We start from the raw sequence: 18,166 nt of genomic DNA on the forward strand, positions 1-18,166 counted from the left end.
GATCGGCTAAGCTGCCAATTTGATCAGTTGAATATGTTCCTAAATTGAAAAATATAAAAAAGAAAAAATTATAAAACACCATTCCATGTTTGAGCGATTTACAAAGTATTGTTCTCCATTTGAAAAATAACAACATGATACTTGGTTAACAAAATAAGTCACAAATGACTGCTTCAGTTACTGTTTTTGATGGAAAACATTATTGGTCCAAAAAATGTAGCAAAATGTCCTTCAACTATTTTCTAAACTACCAAAAGGCCTTTTCCCTAATCCCAAACTAGAGAGGTCTTTTTTTCTCTTTTACCTTCTTAGGGCGATCTTTTTCCTCTCTCATTTTCCAACTACCATCTTTGGTCAATCTTGTATTTCTCTCTCTCTCTCTCTCTCTCTCTCTCTCTCTCTCTCTCCCTCTTCTTCACTTTTAGGTAACCTCTGGTACTTCACTTCTCTTTGTCCATGCTCTGCTCAAATAGGTTTGGAGGTATCGGGATGGTCCTTCCTTTCTACTCATATTGATGGAGGTTTTCGATTTTTAGGGTTTATGGTAGTAGTCTCATGAATTTTGGGCTCAACGATGCATTTAAACTTTTTTTTTTGTATATCTTTTGCAAGTTCTACCTGTTAAATTTGCATGTGAATTTCTAATGGTTCCAGACGTGAGTTTGCCATTAAGCTGCCCATATTCTCGTTGGATAGTTCTAAATTTTCTGCCTCTGGCTTTAGGGATAATCTATTGTACCCTTTATTTACTTCTGGCTTTTGTTTTACCAAAGTTTTTGCAATTTGATGAGCTACCAAGCCTTCAAGTTGGTGGACATTTCTTTTTTCCTTTGATGTTGTCTCAATGAAAGCAAAATTAAGTGTTGCTTGATCTCATTATAGAAGATGGGATTCAATTGGTTGGCCCACACATTCCTCCAATGTCACTTTAAAATCAAAATCTATTCAACCTTCTTTTGTTTTTTTGGCTATGATGACAGTTTCTTTTTCTTGATCTAGCTCTTTGATGCAGTACTACGATGTCATATCCACCATTGCTATTGTCAAGTCCAAATGTATGTGAATCCTCCTTTTTATAGATGGCCAGACTTTCTTTTCTTCATTTTCAATAAACGACTTCTACTTCCATTCATTCTCAACTTGCTTCGACCCTCGCATCTTTGTATGTTGAGTGAGCAAGAGAAGTATTTCATCCTATTGCCTGACAAAAGGGTTGAAACTCCCAACCTTTCCCTTATTCTCCCAAGCTAATAGGCATGTATTCAATGCCTTAAGTAAGGGCTCTCACTATGCTTCAACTTGAAAATTGGTGTCTGTTTTTACAACATAGGAAATTGGCACCCGAGATATTCAAAACAAAGATTAGCCCCTACAGTCCCAGCCCCATCCCCGCCCATTGCACCAATCCCCTCAAAAATCCTCACCTCTTTGTATTTTTTTATTGTTGTCATATTCAAAACCTCTCCAAAAGAACAACCTCCAAAGCAAATGTATGTATCAAACTGAACAAATAAAGCCGTTTTGTCTATTGTTTCATGGCTACTATCAATTCACATTCTCATTCTAAACTTTCTTTCTAATTTAGAATAAGGGCAAATTTGTCAACCTCATAATTTAACTCTAGCAGCTAAACAAATAGAGAGTGTTTGGTGGACACCCTCAAAAAGCTTGGTTTTGTAAAAACCAAGTTGTGTCAAAACCTAGTTTTGTAAACTTAGTTTAAATGTTAGGATGAAAAGTGAAAAACTTGGTTCCCAAAAAACATTTGGGGGGAAGCCGAAAGGTATGAGAGAGGGGGAGAGATGGGGGCAGAACTTGATGTAAGCCTGTTTGAGAATTACCCACGAACGATGAGGACCTATTTGTTCACCATCGAAAACGAGCGGTGATTTGACAGCGGATGGAAGGTAAGGCAGTAATTTGAAATTTTTTATAAGAAAACATAATTTTTGAGCCTTGAGTCATGACTGCTGCGATCATCCATTGGACAGCAGCCACCCACCGATACGTACGAGGAAGAGGAGACCAAAGGGGAAAGGAAAAGCAAAGGCAGAGCCCGTGAAAGGTCGCCATGGAGAGCGGAGGGACGAGGGACGGAGGCGGAGGAGGAGAAGACGACGAGTTCTCGGTCATGGTGCTGGCATCCGACCTAACGGTGGATGCACGATCCTTTCTGGAGCGGGTGAACGAGACACATCAGGAGGACGAGTGGTTCGACTGCCGCACCTCCCTCCTCGACGAGGACTTTTCCGACCTCGAGCAGCTGCAGGCTCTGCGTGTCGAGGGCCTGGACAAGCAAGGCCGCCCCATCCTCAGGATCGTCGGCAAGTACTTCCCGGGTAACTTCATCCCCATCTTAACCCCTTCCTGACTCGATTCTCTTTGTCCCTTTTTGGTGGATTGTTTCAAATACGTTGATTGAGAAGATGACTTGAGAAGATCGAACGATTCTTCCTTTTTAGTTTATGAATTGATCCTTCATCCTTCTGAATCTCGCTGTAATTAGTGTACCATTGAAGCACCATTAGTTGCTGATAACCATTTTTGAGGATAGGTCTCGCACCGATGATGAAGCGTTAATGTTAATCAGATTTTCTTGAGGCTGTTCCATGCTTTCAATCCCGAAGGGGGAAGTTCTCACAGCCCTGTTGATTTAAGGCCGTAACCTAGCTTCGTGATTCTTTCTATTCTACAATTTTTAGTATGGTTTACGGGCTCTGGTTGCGAATCTCCGACGAGACGTTAAACCAAGTTTCTAAATCAGGTTTCTGAAGAGGCTCTAGAGCTATGATTCACGTGTTATTCCTGGGCGAGCTCCTTTTTGTTATTTACATTTGAGAAAACTAGTGAAAGATATGTATTGTGAGAGATGTGTTGAGTGAGGCAAGTGTGTTTTAAGCGGTGTGTGGAGCCATGGACTTAAGTCAGAGGGACGCATATTAGTCAGCTAGCCTAAAGATGCCCATTTGTTAAGAAAATGAGATCAACATTCTAACGTGGGAAAATGTGTCAATATTTGAGTTTTTTATGAAGGTATATCTAGTAAGACTGTTACATAGACCTTGAGTATAAGATCAGCGAAGCTTGTAAGTGAAGAACATTGATTGCTGCTTAAGATCAAAATTGAATAGCTTTATAGCAATCATTTGATGTTCATCAGTGCAACTTTTGATGTTCAAGTGATGTGAACAAAGCAAATGCCAAGGTTTCCAGGTAATGATGGTAGCTTTGTGTAGATTGATAAAAAATGCTGGCAAGAAATGTCAAAGCCCCAATACAAAAGCACTTATGAGAAGAGATCACACAATATACATGACGCTGAAAAAGAGAAGCAAATGATGGTGGCCGCCAAACAAGAAGTAATTTTAATAGGGCACCCTAAACCACTTTGCTCAAGGTTGCAAAGTAAAGATAGATGAAGCAAATTATGCCAAAATGAACAACTCGCACTATGGGTAATTGAGTAGAATGTAAAAATTATTTTCTATACTTAATGGAGGGTAAAGACTCACACAATGGGGCACAAAAATTTGTCAGCGTGCTTCCGACTATTGAGAAGAGAGGGTCAATTTATCATACGATTGGTTAATTGATTTTGGTAATGATATGTAACTAAACAAGTTCATTAATATGAAGAAATATGAAGGTAATTGTGTTGTTGATACTGCCAACAACATAAACCTCGTGTTGTATGTCCTATATGTCAATACGGAAAGGCACATAGACAATGATTCAATAGAGTCAAAAGGTTCAGAGAGCATTGGCTGAGCTTCCCAAAGCATTTTATGAGTTTGTACATATAATGTCCTTGGGAAGGTACATCGTGCATAAGCAAGTCACGCACACACATTGATTCTCTTATTTATTGGTTAGTATTTGGATTGCTATACTCTGTTAGGTTTGATAAAATAGTTTATGAGTAGAAACGTTGTTAAATTTTCATTTATGTAAAATTTTAAGTATATGCTTAATATCTACATCAGCTGGGTCCAGATTTTTCTTTACATGGCATTAGTGCTTATCTAATTACGATATCAACATCTAGTGTATCGACTGATTATTGACGATAGCTAGATGAAAAATATTTAGATTTAAATTAGATAGGCTCTGTTACCATGTGAAGATGAATATAAGATCTAGCTAATGTTGATTTCATAGTAATACTAATGTTAAGCATGTCCCTAAAAATTTACACAGCCAAAATTCAACAATGTTTCATCCCCATCTAACAATTTTAGATTCACATTTAATAAAGAGTTGCCATCTGAATATTACTAATTATTAGTAGCAAGAGAAAGATATGCAATTTACCTCCTTAGGCAATAACTGGAGCTTACCAAACTTTAATTATGTCAACTTGTGGTGATCCATAATGGGTAGTGTTTAAGCACGATCCCAACTAGCTCAGAGATCAGAAGTGAATTAACTCACGAGCAAAGGAGAGAGAAAACAACATATGCTGTGATGCAAAATTTGCATGAGCTGAAAGCAGCATACATACTATCCTTTAGTGTCACGATTCACTCATTTTCTCATTACTCCTGTCATAGCACATATTTTCTCTTCCTTCTATCATATATGCATGATACAACAGGATCTGCTTTTATTTATATTTTATAGTTTATGGTAACCACAGAAAGAAAAAAGAAAAATACTTTTATTTATTTATTTCTTTGAGTGGACTCCATGTGAAGGTTATTGATTCTAATAGAGTTCCCAAATTAGAAGTCTGCAGATTCCTTTTAAGTTTTCAACTTTTCATCAGCGCTAGAGACCTCCTTATAGTCAATGGTGACTCTACAATGTCCCTAATTGGCAACTCTTAGTCAGAATGTTGACTTGTGAGATAAACTTATGAATTCCTGCATTGACCTGGATGGATTATGAACTCAGTTACAAAATCTGGTGCTTTTGAACAAATAATCGAGGAGAATACACATATAAGGTATGTGAGGTAACATAGTGTTTAACTATTTATCCATTTATGGGTGCAAGTAGATTTCAGCATGTGTCACTCTGATACTCTTAGAAGAGTGTATCACCCTTGGTCCCTTGCTGACATGGCTAGGCACAAGTGGGGGTGTGAGACATGGTTTGGACGTATTTTGTACTTTTTGGTCTATTTTGGTACTTTTTGGTTAGTAATTTATATTCTATGAATACAAATATGAATATATGTATTTGTTTGCTTAATATCTTAATGTCAATATATATATATGTATGTATGTATATATATACTGTTTTCCATGCCTAAGTTTTTAAAAATTCTCTATACTTGTGTCTACACCCGCACCCATGTTACATAGATTTGACCAACATGGAATGACAAAGATGAAAGAGTAACCATGTAATAGAAGCCTGTAGATATGATGCATGCAAAGAACATGCCACCTCCATTTTGGGCTGAGTGCATCACAACTGCTCACCAAGGAAGCCAAAATTTAAATTTAAATTCCTAATCATGTGCTTAACAATATAAAGGTATTGTGGTTTGCTTCCGAGTACTCAAATTTATTTGTTGATTTCCAGTCTCTTGAGACATTATCGTTGATGAGACATCATCTTGGTGCTTAGAAATAGCCACCTGCCTCAAGACTTAAATTCTTGATATAGATGTTCCAAAAGGATGCAATTTGATGCTACTAATCATGATAAAAGAGAAATTGAGGCAGTAATTTGATAACTAGAAGCAGCTCAACAGAAAGTGCTACCTGACATTCCTAAGCACAAACCATGGCAAGGGCAACTAGTAGATCCTTAGAAGATAAGAGTTAGTCCTCTTCGGCATTGAAGCTCAACATAAGAACATTCAATTACAACTCCAAAACCAGAAGAAGTGCCTGCAATATTAAGGAGATTATCTCAAATTAGAAATTGAATCTCAAGTTTTCATATGCCACTTGCACAATTATATGTTATTGTGCCAACTTCTTTTGAAGAAGCAAAAAGGCAAAAGTTGGTGGGTCAGTCTTATGCATTGTTGATTGTAGTTTGTACGGCTGGAGAGAATTAAGGGGTTTAAAGCTTCACTTAATGCCCAAGATCAGCGCAGATTCAGATTTTTCTTCAAAGGCAACCTTGGGAAAGAGGGTACCCGAACAAGCACTCTAAAAATGCAATACCCATCAATTTTGTAGTCCATTGTTTAAAGATGCAACATGAGGGTAATATTGACCCCAGAGAGAGAGGGGGAGAGAGAGAGCTGCTTGGAGTGGTTGCTGACGATGGATAAAATAGAGTATAGTGACAATATCATTCTTGGGCTTTATCTGCAAGATTTTTCTCAATAATTTTTGTGGAAATTTATTTTTCCCGAGAAAATCTTGGGAGTTTAAAAAAAAAATGAAAAGTTACAAAATTAGGTAAAAGATAAAGGGGAAGAAAGCAAGACAGTTCAGTCTTGAACTCCTGATACAGGAATTATTATAAAGAATACTGCACACTGCACAGAAAGTGATCCTGATCTGATATCTAGACTCGACCTTTCGAAAGTCAGCCACGGCTACTCAGTCATGTGAACAGATTTTAATTTAAATTTTTTCTCTATATTGATTATTTTGCAATGCATTGAGGTTATCCAGATTTTTTTGTTTGTTACCTATTTTTTCTTCCTTGCTTTCTCTTCCTTCTTTTTTATTTTCTTTTTCCTTTTTTTTCCCCACATTATTGCTGTTTTGCCCTCCCACACTACTGTCATTCTTCAAGTTTCTTCTCTCAGGTTGCTGCTACTGCTGCCTTGTGCATGCATGCATGTAGGAAAGCAAGGCCGTCCTCATGCTGCTCACTACCCTTTGCTGTTGCAGGCAGTTGCGTCATGCAATGAGCCCTGCTCATGCAGCAGTGTTTCCTATTTGCTGTTTAAAAGAGGCTCGTGTTTGCCCTAATTGATTGTTAAAAGATGGGTACAGCACTGCCCTTTAGTTTTTATTTTAGTTTTATATCCATGCCATTTTAAGTGTCCGTGTGTATGAAAACAAATTTTATTCCCAGATCATTTTATTTCAGGATTAACTAGACCATTCAAATGTCATTTTATTCTCAGTTATTCTCTTGCTCCTATATAATTCACTTAGTTTCTTTCATTTTCGAATATGTTTCTTTTGTATTGGGTTCACTTTGTGGACTTCAGCTCCAGTCATCAGTGCAGAGCGGCTGAAGAAGTATGTATTCCACAAGATCCACACTGAATTGCCTGAAGGGCCATTTTGTATTGTTTACTTGCACAGCTGTGTTCAGAAAGAGGACAACTCTCCAGGGATGACCATTCTGAGGTGCATCTACGAAGATATTCCCGCTGCTTACAAGAGTAGGCTTGAGGTTGTATACTTTGTGCATCCTGGGATACGATCAAGGCTTGTTCTGGCTACCCTTGGCCGGTTCTTCTTGAGTGAAGGGTAATCCCTCTTTCATGTTCATACTGGAATGCTATTGATTTGCAGCCGACTTAGTTTCCATTATCCTTTCCTAAGGTACTTAGTCTAATCATAAGATGCTCCATAGGTTGGCTTTTTCAAGAGACTGAATAGGGTGTTAATCTTCAGAACATCAATGCCAAGATATTCACATACATATGTGCACACTCATATATGCGCACATATACACGAATATCATGGAATGTACTAGAATCACGTTGCTGATAGTGCTGTTAGTCCAAACATCTGATAAAATGATTGGGTTTAGTTATTTTGATGTGAAATTGAATTTTTTTCTCCGCTACATGATTTATTGGTAATTTATAACCTGATCCAGTAGAAGCATTGATTTTTCTCATTAGATGATGTTATTTGTAGATGGGTGTTTGGTTTCGAGTTCCTTTACAACCTGGACCAGGTGCCAAAGTCTTGTAGATCTAATACATGTTGATAGACAATCTGTGAGGTGGCACCTGTAATGGTTAGATCAGCAGAATACTTAGGGCAACTAAAATCAATGAAATTAGCATATACTACGATATCATTGTTGCCGAATATAAGCAGTGTGTGTACGTGAACAGAAAAATATGTCTCTGAGAAATTGTTAGCTACTTTGCAGTTTGTACTGGAAAATCAAGTATGTTAGCCGTCTTCAGTATCTTTGGGATGATATCAAGAAGGGGCAGGTTGAAATTCCAGACTTTGTAAAACAACATGACGATGTTCTTGAGAATAGACCATTGACAGATTACGGAATAGAGCCCGACATTCTTCCTGTAAATGAGGGGCCAATGGTGGGCTATTCGTTCATGAGGCATGAGGACAGATGGGCTTCTAGGGCATATTCTTGACGACACATCAAATGATGGTGATCCGTACTATATGTCCCTGTTCTACTTACTGCTAATTAGTATATCGTAGAATGACGTATGTAAATAATGTGTGCTGACCTGTGGGTTCTTGTTGCATAGTCCTCTTCATTAGAAGCCTTTGTTTGGCTTCCCTTGGAATTAAGAAGTTTTTGTTTGGCTTTATGGCTGTCTCATTGGATAACTTACCCACAGCACTGCATGTATATTTTCTTAAATTATTCTGCAATCGAGAGAGAGAGAGAGAACTGCATGGTTATCTATCTGTGTTGTGTGTGTGTGTGTGTGTGTGTGATGGGGAAGGGTCAGGGGAGAGGAGAGATACCTTGAGGAGGCCAATGCCTATCCCTTGCCCTAGGTGTTCAGGGTTGTTTCGGGAGAACTTAGAGGTGCGGTACATCCATCAACTAGAGTATTGTACATCTATTGTTCCTATCTATCATTCATAGTTCTGAAGGATATAATTTATAAGAATCAAATTGATGCCAAGACTTTTACAGGACGAACTACCCATGGAGCCAATACACCAATACAACTGTGATAAGTAGATACAAAATATAAATAGCAAGTGTAGCTAGTTTTCATGCTATGTGAAATCTAGTTTTTAGTTCAAGCCAGACATATATTTGAACCTTTTTCCCTAATTCCAAAGGGAAATAAACCTTCAAATTCCCTCGAGAAAGCCAGTGGCAGTTTCCATGTTTTCACCTCTAGTTGAGGGCTATTTAGCAAGTTCATCTCCAGGCAAGGCTGTCACGAACTCACGACGGAGAATCAAAGATGTGGAGGTGACTCAAAATTTGTGGAAAGTTTTTTATTCTTCGTAATCTGTAAACTTATCTTTTATCTTCCTAAGTATTTAAAATTAGTGAGGAAATGTTGAATTTTAACTTATTAAGTCTGTACCTTAATGACAACAAAGGCAACAATAAAATTGCTTTTTCCTTATTATGTAGCTGTTGTAAGCCACTAAGCATGATTAAGAAAGCGAAAAACTCCGTATTAAGACTTAATAAGTAAGGGTGTAAATATCAATGCTAATTTAGAGGAACAAAAAATGACAATGGCAAGGATGGTCCTTTCATTTGCATCTGTTTCTCCTTGTCCAAACATATCGGCATTTGATCAACGAAATGTCATCAAATTCTATTCCTATGGATGTAAAGCAAATAGAAAGCTTCTTATCAATTTGATTTCCTTGGCTGTTAAACTTTTGGGGGCTGGAGGCAAGTTGGCTCTCTCTCTTTCATCTCTATAAAACCGTAGCCTAAGAATGACCAATAAAACAAGAAGTTGTGTTTGTGTGAAAACTTGAAAATGTAAATATCAAGGCTAATTTAAGTTTTTCCAAAACTTAATTTTCCATAATAAAAATGTAAGAAAATTTCAGGTTCGTTAGCATAAGCAAATGCTTCATGCGAAATTATTCGTTATTTGTCAACTATCATCAGTCAGCAGATAGAGCATCAGGCCCATTAAAAGAGCATTTATTGAATTGTTCCATTTGCATTTTTATTTTTTGTGATTTTCCAAGGAGACATATTTTCCTTATGACATCTATCAGGAAATGTAATGTTTTGAATTAAGATCTACACTTGCCACAAAATTTATAAAGTAAAACTAAGTAAATATACATTTCTTAAGATATTAGTTGAATTGATAAAAATGTAATTTAGTAATGCCATGCTAATAAGAAGATCCTATCCAATGTTCTGTCGTTTATCATATTAAGGTAACGTTTGATGGGATGGAAATTCACTGTAGTCAAATTTTTAAAATTTTTCGAGTTTATCAAACATGGAAAAAAAAATTTTACCGTTGGGGCTGGAAACAGAAATAAATTTCCAAAAAAAAATTTTCAGAAAAAATTTTCTGGTTTTTTTTTTTTTTACCGTTACCCCTGGTGCCTCCCTCCTTCTTCCCTCGCTCCCTTCTTCCTGAGCTTCCCTTCTTCTTCCTCCTACACTTCCTTCTTCCTCTTTCTCCCTTCTTCCTCCTAGCCTTCCTTCTTCCTCCTTCTCCTTCATTCTTCCTCCTTTTCCCTTCTTCCTCCGCGTCACTTCTTCCTCCTTCCTTCTTCCTCCGCCTCCCTTCTTCCTCCTTCCTTCTTCCTCTGCCGCCTCCCTTCTTCTTCCTCTGTTGCCTCCCTTCTTCCTCCCTCCTTCTTCCTCTGCCTTCCTCTCTCCCTTCTTCCTACGACCCTTGCTCCCTTCTTCCTTCCTTACTCCTTTCTTCCTTCGCCTCCCTTTTTCCTCCGCCTCTCTTTTTCCTCCTTCATCCTTCCATTCTTTCTCGCTCTCTTTTTCCCCTAAACTTGAAAATTTATTTCTTTTTCGTCAAACTAAGAAATAAATTTTTAGAAATTTATTTTTTAGTTTGATGAAAAAAAAAATATATTTCCAAGTTTATGAAAAAAAAGAAGCGAGGAAGGAAATTTATTTCTTAGTCATTACACACACATTTAATATCAAAATGAACATCGAATTTTTTTCATTCAATTTTTTCAAAAAATATATTTTCAAAAATATATTTTTAATTGCATATTTTCAACCACCAAACGTTACTAGGAAATTTCATTTCCACTTTTATTTGAATAGTTTTCACGAAGAACGATGCTTTTATTAAGAAATCACATTCCCTTTTATAATTATAAGCAAAAGACGGACCTTAAAATAGGGGAAAAAACAATAAATAACAGTACTGCAATTAAAATTCTGACACCATTCAATCACTTCAAAGTTTTGGTTGACCCAAGAAGAGAGGGACAAAACCGAAGCATATTGTGACTGATCCATATCCATGTTAAAAACCGATAGGCTTTCAGCTTACTCTCACACGCGTGTTTTTGGACCCAAACGAAACCTGTCCTGGCATGAAGATGGTGATTCCCCAGAGGCAAAGCCACCCTTCTTTATAATATTTTATTTCTTTAATTTAAAGAATATATATATATATAAAAGAAAAAATACCATGAATTACAATATAAAAATGAACACTTTTTTGAGCATGTGGGAGTCATTGCCTACACCAACCTATACCTCTAAGTTTAGGACTGTTTGAAGACTTCGGTGGTTCTACAATACACCATTTAACTCGAGTGTTGCACATGTCATTGTTTGTGGTTCAAATGAGTAGCACCCATAAAAACAAACCGAAGTTGCATCATCTACACGACATCAGTTATATCATACCCCACAAAATATCCTAAATGGAGATGAAATGAAGTATGTTTTGCCATGCAGTCTTGCAGGTCTGATTTTGCTTCTTCATATGGTTCTGATATCTTGAGAGCTAAATTGGAGCCACATCCACTACAGTTTGTGAAGTATAATACATTCGCCTAACGCAAAATTTCGTGGGACTCTTTCCTTAATATAATCCTACTCCTCAGCTCTATCAAGGTGAACCATGTTTGGTTATATGCCTATTTACATAAAATATTCTTTTAAATCTGAGTGGTCCTTGATGAATATTTCAAGTTGAATCGTTGTGGTTAGATGTCCCCTTCAAGAGTGGTTTGTTTGTCATGAATGAGCAAAGTTTAGAGGTTCTTAAAGCATCACTCGATCCATTAATCATTTCTTAACAATGAGTGCAAACGATTGAGATATGAAGTGGGAGAAGGTATAAAATAAATGATTTTTATGAAGGAAAAGCACTAGGTCGAACCATTAAGATGGAAATCAGAAAGCATCTGATAAGAACGTCGTATTCTTTGAACACATATTATTATTATTATACACATATTTCAGGGCATATGTTGCAATTATATCCAGCATTTACTACTATATTTAAGCACAACATGATCAATTTAAGTTTCTCGAAATAATGATATAATATTTTTAAAGCTTGTATTTTGTGAACGTGAGGTTGGTGCAATAGGCAAAAATAATAAGCGGCTAATTTTTGTTCCTAATTTTTTGGAATGCTAATTTCTTATGCTACAAAAAAAAAAAAAAAGACTATTAACATGCAAGACCCTTATGTATCAAAAGCAGGTCATACATATATTTTATATATTTTAGAGAGATAAGAGATTAGGTGAAAAGTTTTGACCGTCTTTTTAAACTGTAAAATGAAATAAAATATTGATAAACGGTTACAATTCAGTTGTCTAAATAATTTATGCAACCTAAAGATTTTAGTTAAGATTCATTAAACGAGTTTTATTTTTTAAGGCGTAGGTTTTGATTCCACCATTATCGGACCCACATTTCTCCTTCTCTCACGCGTACCGACTGGACCTCTGAGGCTCCGACGGCCGTGTTGGCTCACCCTTAGAAAAGTTGGTGTGCCCTCGTCGCCTCGCGCTCTCTGTCCCCGCTGCCCTTCTTCGTCGTCGCCCTTCTTCCGAGTCTCCTCCTCCGTCGCATCCTCTTAACGCACTTGGATTATATCTGTTTTATATTGGATTTCGATCTTGATTTTCGCGCGTCGGTCGCCCTTCTTCATTTTCTACTGGAGGCGAGGAAACCCAATTTTTGGGGAGTTTCTTGCCCTCCAAGATTGCTGGAATCGTGGATGTTGGTTGTTCGCCGAGCAGAGTTCTGATGATTCTGCCGATGTGGGCACTGGCTTCTTTCTCTTGCGCCGGATAGGAGGTCTGGTTGAAGGAAACAGTGAAGCGAAACGGGAGGACGAGGTAATTATTGATTTCTGCTGTTTCTTATACTTGGGCGTGGTTGCTTGATAGACCGAATTTTATTAGTTCCTTTTGTTCTATTGGACGTTGCAATCGAGTTATACGATTATTCTTTCTGTATACCTGTCTTACTCCTTTGCCTTTTAGCGCGTTTCCATGTTTGGCTATTTGGATGTGTACTTTCCTTGGTAGTTTGTACCTAGACTTGTGCGTTTCGGGGGTCTTCTCGATAGTTGGTGGTTACGTGAAAGTTTGAGGTAGAAAATTTGAAAAAATTGTTGCTAGTAGCAACTACTCTACCACGCTTTTCCTTCCCATTGATGTGCTAGCATCGCCTAATTCTTAGTAGGCTATGGTGATCTTATGAGGCTTTGCATTTTTTTAACATTCTTCTCTACAAAATTTAATCATATTCTTGCTAGAAGTGATGGAAAGGGGAGTTGAACGACAAAAAGATATAAAATAAAAAAGGTAATTAATTAAATGGTGTTTGTAATGATGAGAAAGAAACAACAAATATATTGCTCGATGCTGTAATTATAGAAAAGCAGGATTTGGCGGGAAATAGAAACTAGTGTTCAGATTTCTGATTGCAAAAAAGTCAGAAATAAGCTTATAGGATCTAGGCTTGAACATGAATCATGTGCAACTGCTAGGAACTAAGATACTTGGGTCAATGGAAGTGGGAAACAGAAGGACGACTCAAAGTCTTTTATCTGTTAACGATATGTTCGAATTCTGTGAACCCTGTGGGATGTTCTATTGATTCTTCACCATGGAGACGTCTTAGCAATTTCACCACCTTTCAGATAAGTGGATATGACGTCCTTATATCCATTGATTCCTTAACTTTGAGCTTTGCGATGTCGCAGTCAACCCTTCTATTTGATTGTGAAAACTTGTTTCTTTGAATTTTTGATTGAGAATTAGAAAGGTTTGACAGAAGGATATAAGAGCACTAATCTTATCCTGATGTTGACTGGTATGATTCAATATGAATGACATATCTAGTTGTAGGGAAGAAAATAAAATCTTGCACCGTCCTCTAATGGGCAGTCCATTTCCACATCAATAAAGCATTAACTTTGTGTATCATTTGTAACCAAGGTAGTCTATAAAAATGGACTAAATGGCATCTTCTCCTGTTGCTTTTGTGGTTGACTGACAAAAAAAAAAAAAGAAGAAGACTGAAGTCTCTGCTCATGTTCATGATGATGCCAACATGAGTCATCTTTTCGCAAGCATAGCTTGTTTTAACTTTTATGAACTGTTGGAACTGTATACCAAGCCGAGTTTCTATTTCATTCTATTTTGTTTTGGGATTACTTTTACTCTTTTTCCTGTACACACACACACACACACACACACATATATATATATAGATGGAGAGAGAGAGAGAGAGAGAGAAAACAGCCTGATTGACTCCTTAACAGTTCATCTAATAAACCTGATTGAGAAGACATTTGTATAATAAGTAATGGGTGCATACAATGTTATCCGTATCGTACGATACGGACGCGTATCGTACGATACGGACGCGTATAGGTCAAGAAAACCTATACGATACGTGTTTGAAACACGATACGCGTCCGTATCGTACGTGTATCCCCCGTATCGTGCGATACGGGGGTTGTATCGTACGATACGGGTGATACACCCCCGTATCGTACGATACGGGAGAAAACACATATTTCTTTATTTTTTAAAAGTTTAAACACTCCTCCCCCTCTCTCTTCTTGTATTTAAAGACTCCAATAGACGTAGGAGGGAGAGATTTTGCCCATTTTCATCAAAAATAACCAAGGATTCCTGAATTTGGGAGATATTATCGTTGAATCAGGAAAGATGATAACTATATGTTTTGAACTTGTAAAATTGTGATGTAATCTAAGTCCTAAAACTCCAAGTCCTAAGACTAAGTCCTAAGATTCTATAAAATTTTCAAGTTTAAAATCGTGATGGATGCTTATATGTTATTCTTGAAGATTTGATTTCTTATTTTTAAATGTATCGTTGATACACATGAATGTTCCTTATGTATGATGATCTTTTTTATATTTGAATACATTTTTCTTAATTTCTGATTTTTTGTTCATCTTTTCAGATTTTTAATGATTTTTCTCTATTTTTTATGATTTTTAAATATTTTTTAAAATTAAAAAATTAATTTTATGATACGCTACGTTTGCGATACTTTACGATACGGCATATAGGTTGGTCCGACCGATACGCGATACGCTACGCCTTTTATAACATTGGGTGCATATGTCGAGTTGAAATTTGTGAGCTTGGTAAAATGATTTTTTAACTTCTCCAAGTCTATATTGTTGTTGAAAATAAGACATTTATTTAAAAAAACTTTTTATCATTAATTTGTGACTGCTATTTGTGAAGATTTAACTGAAATTTCATCTAGAGATTAGGAAAAATGGTTAAAGTAATTTCTTATGCGGTTGGAGAACAGGAAAAGCCTATTTTGTATCAACAAAATCAGAAACTCTGGGCCTTCATTTGGAATTAAAAGTAATACCATTAAGAGATTCTTTTAAGAAGAGTGATTTTGCATAAAAAAATAAGAAAAGTATCATGTTTAACAACATAAGCAAATGCGTCATGTGACACCTTTTATTATTTATCAGCGATCAGTAATCAGCAAACAGAGCAGCAATCGGATTAACAAGGAAACTCTGTGGGACTATTTATGTGCATTTTAATTGTTTGGGTTTTCCCCAGCAAACATATTTTTCTATGAGGGGCTACATTTTCCATAAAAACTATCAACTAAGTACTTGAAACTTGCTTTTGTTACCTATAAGACTAAAAAAAGGCCAAATAAAATGATAAAGATCCAATTTATTAATGCAATGTGATGCAAAGGTACAATTTTTTTGTTTATTGGGTTAGCAGAAAATTTTTATTTAATTTTTATTTGGCGCTTGGCAATTTGCATGAACAAAGAGGCTTTCATTAAAAAAATCCTTTTTTATAAATTATAAGCAAAAGATAGACCCTAAAATAACAAAGTCAAAAATTAATAGTATTAAAATATTAATGCCCTCCAACATCTTGAGTGGTGCCCAATAAATGATTGCTCAAATACTTGAAAGGTTTCGGTTAACCCAAGAGGATAGGGATTAAGCTAGAATCTTATGGTGACTGAGCCATATACATGCTAAGAGCCGATCCATTTCCATCAATGAGGAATGAGGATGTGGGAACATAATCAAATGGGTTCACAAGTAGCTTGGAAATGTGCTTTTTTTCATGCTTTATGATGTTTGGTGCAATTCCAGATTCAATGGGTCTTGAACCTAACCCCTAGAAAACAATAAGAGGGCAGTTGTCAATTTGCAAGATTTGCTTCTCTATTGGAGGTTGTAAACTGCATATTGCATCTCATACTGGAAACGTTAAATGGTAATAAATTGAAACATACAGGAAAATGCACATCTTAAAGAATCATACTGCGAAGAAAATAGTGTTTTAGATGCATGTCTTGGTGAAATAGGTTCGTTTCTTTTCTCATTTCAGGTAGGGTTAAGCCTTGTGAAGGTATGCCTCTTATAGAAGGGTCATGTCAAGATTGTGCACCTCATCTGTAAGCAAACATGCCATACCTGGCTAAACGTGATACCGCTCTTATGGTTGTGCATGCATCTATGCATGTACAACTATGCTGTCTCTTTTGTTTTTTTATCATGGATGTTTTATTTTTTCCAAATTTGCTTTTGTTAAGGCTCAATTGCCTTAATTATCTTTTTTGTATCTTGGCCCTTTTAGGCATGTTTATTACCACTGTTTTCCAGTATAGGTTGTAACGCATGAACTATGCTTACATGTGTGTATATGATATATACTAGTTTGCTTTCTGCACTTAGCAATGATTGTATGACCTAACTGCTGCTGATCCTTTTCCTTTCTTCTTGCTTACAGATAAGATAATCGGACATCATGAAGTTCAATGCCTTTTCCATTCCTTCCAAACCATCTGCCGAAATCAGGAGACCCTCCACTTTCTGTGATGAGCCTGCTGAGATAGCTGAAGGACTTCAATACGTGACAGAGTTTGATGGCTCTGCTCCCTTAGTAGAACCCAAATCAATAACAATCCCTAGGCAAGAGAATACATGGCGTCCTGAGAGAAGGATGAAGGACATCAACCTTGCCGGTGTCCAGTTTGATACTAAGGTTGAAAAAGATCTCAAAACAGATACAGGGTATGGGCTAAACCTTAGGAACAGGGTTAATGATAGTAAGCAACAAGAAGAAACGACTTCGATTGCTAGGAAGTCTGTTATAGAGAGCCTCTGGGATCAAAAGTACAAAGAAGATGTGGTAAATTTGCCAGATGAGGATGGTCCAGAGAAGTATAAGGATGTCCCGGTTGAGAGCTTTGCATTGGCCGTGCTCTCTAGCTATGGATGGTCAAAAGGCAAGGGGATCGGAAGAAACGCAACGGAGGATGTGCCGATTTACAAGCATCCGAGGCGAATAGGAGGATTTGGAGTCACGGTCGACCTAGAGAACCAGAGACAGATGAGGCACGGAGTTTAGATGCAGAGTGAGATTGGTGGGTCGCAATGGTGAAGTGAAGAATTCTATCTGGTAGGAGTTACGGATCAGAAGGGCGAAGGAGATAAGCAGGACCAAATTGTGTTAAAGAAGCAAGGACTCATGGCAAGAAAAAAAATTGTACAAAACAGAACTAGTTTAATTAGATTTTGCCATCTTTATGACAAATCACGTGAAGTTTCTTAAATTTGTATGTGTCTGGGGTGTTACTAAAAACCTCAAAACTGAAAACCTCTACCGATGTGGGGGTGCTGTTGAGTGTGCAAAACCATGGGTCCGTTGCCTTGCCCTCGGGATAACGACCCACTTTGTGCTACATGTATGTAGGTTGTGCACCAATGGGGTCGAACCTTCGACCACCTTCTGAGTTACACCACAATCCTGAGAAGCTACTAGATTATGGAAGAAATTATATGTTTATCACATAGGTTGATGTTTTCCTTTTACTTGTTTTTTCTTCTGCACATTTTTTTGCTTGCAATAAACCTCTATACTAGCCCACAAACCTTGCATGACTCATACATGTCATATGGACCTATATTTTGCAAATAGATGTACACGAGTTCCCTCTCTAATTCTCATATGAGGAAATCATTTGGAGGAAATCATATGAGGAAACAAGCGGACACTTGTATCATTCCCAGGTGGTGCGTCGCGCCGGAATATTCGTA

The 18,166-nt window shown here is 37.1% G+C and overlaps 2 protein-coding genes across 2 annotated transcripts; both read left to right on the plus strand.

Annotated features, from left to right (window-relative positions):
- Window positions 1–1,958: 1,958 nt before the first annotated feature.
- LOC116247724 (uncharacterized) lies at window positions 1,959–8,540 on the plus strand. Its single transcript, XM_031619997.2, has 3 exons — window positions 1,959–2,339; window positions 7,130–7,394; window positions 8,032–8,540. The coding sequence occupies exons 1-3, from the start codon at window positions 2,072–2,074 to the stop codon at window positions 8,261–8,263; spliced, it is 765 nt and encodes a 254-aa protein (XP_031475857.1). The 5' UTR covers window positions 1,959–2,071; the 3' UTR covers window positions 8,264–8,540.
- A 3,949-nt stretch (window positions 8,541–12,489) lies between these two features.
- LOC116248002 (protein MOS2-like) lies at window positions 12,490–17,941 on the plus strand. The gene is made up of 2 exons (XM_031620535.2): window positions 12,490–12,923; window positions 16,857–17,941. Exon 2 carries the CDS (start codon window positions 16,875–16,877, stop codon window positions 17,475–17,477), a length of 603 nt encoding a protein of 200 aa, XP_031476395.1. The 5' UTR covers window positions 12,490–12,923; window positions 16,857–16,874; the 3' UTR covers window positions 17,478–17,941.
- Window positions 17,942–18,166: the final 225 nt, after the last annotated feature.

The sequence above is a fragment of the Nymphaea colorata genome, chromosome 2 (genome assembly GCF_008831285.2).
Source record: "Nymphaea colorata isolate Beijing-Zhang1983 chromosome 2, ASM883128v2, whole genome shotgun sequence".
NCBI lineage: Eukaryota > Viridiplantae > Streptophyta > Magnoliopsida > Nymphaeales > Nymphaeaceae > Nymphaea > Nymphaea colorata.

Bases quoted from the DNA above. Each gene is read 5' to 3' on its own strand.
- LOC116247724 (XM_031619997.2), top strand. From the start codon at position 2,072: ATGGAGAGCGGAGGGACGAGGGACGGAGGCGGAGGAGGAGAAGACGAC. The intron at 2,340-7,129 runs GTAACTTCATCC...TGTGGACTTCAG, and splicing joins CGTCGGCAAGTACTTCCCGG to CTCCAGTCATCAGTGCAGAG. The intron at 7,395-8,031 runs GTAATCCCTCTT...GCTACTTTGCAG, and splicing joins CGGTTCTTCTTGAGTGAAGG to TTTGTACTGGAAAATCAAGT.
- LOC116248002 (XM_031620535.2), top strand. From the start codon at position 16,875: ATGAAGTTCAATGCCTTTTCCATTCCTTCCAAACCATCTGCCGAAATC.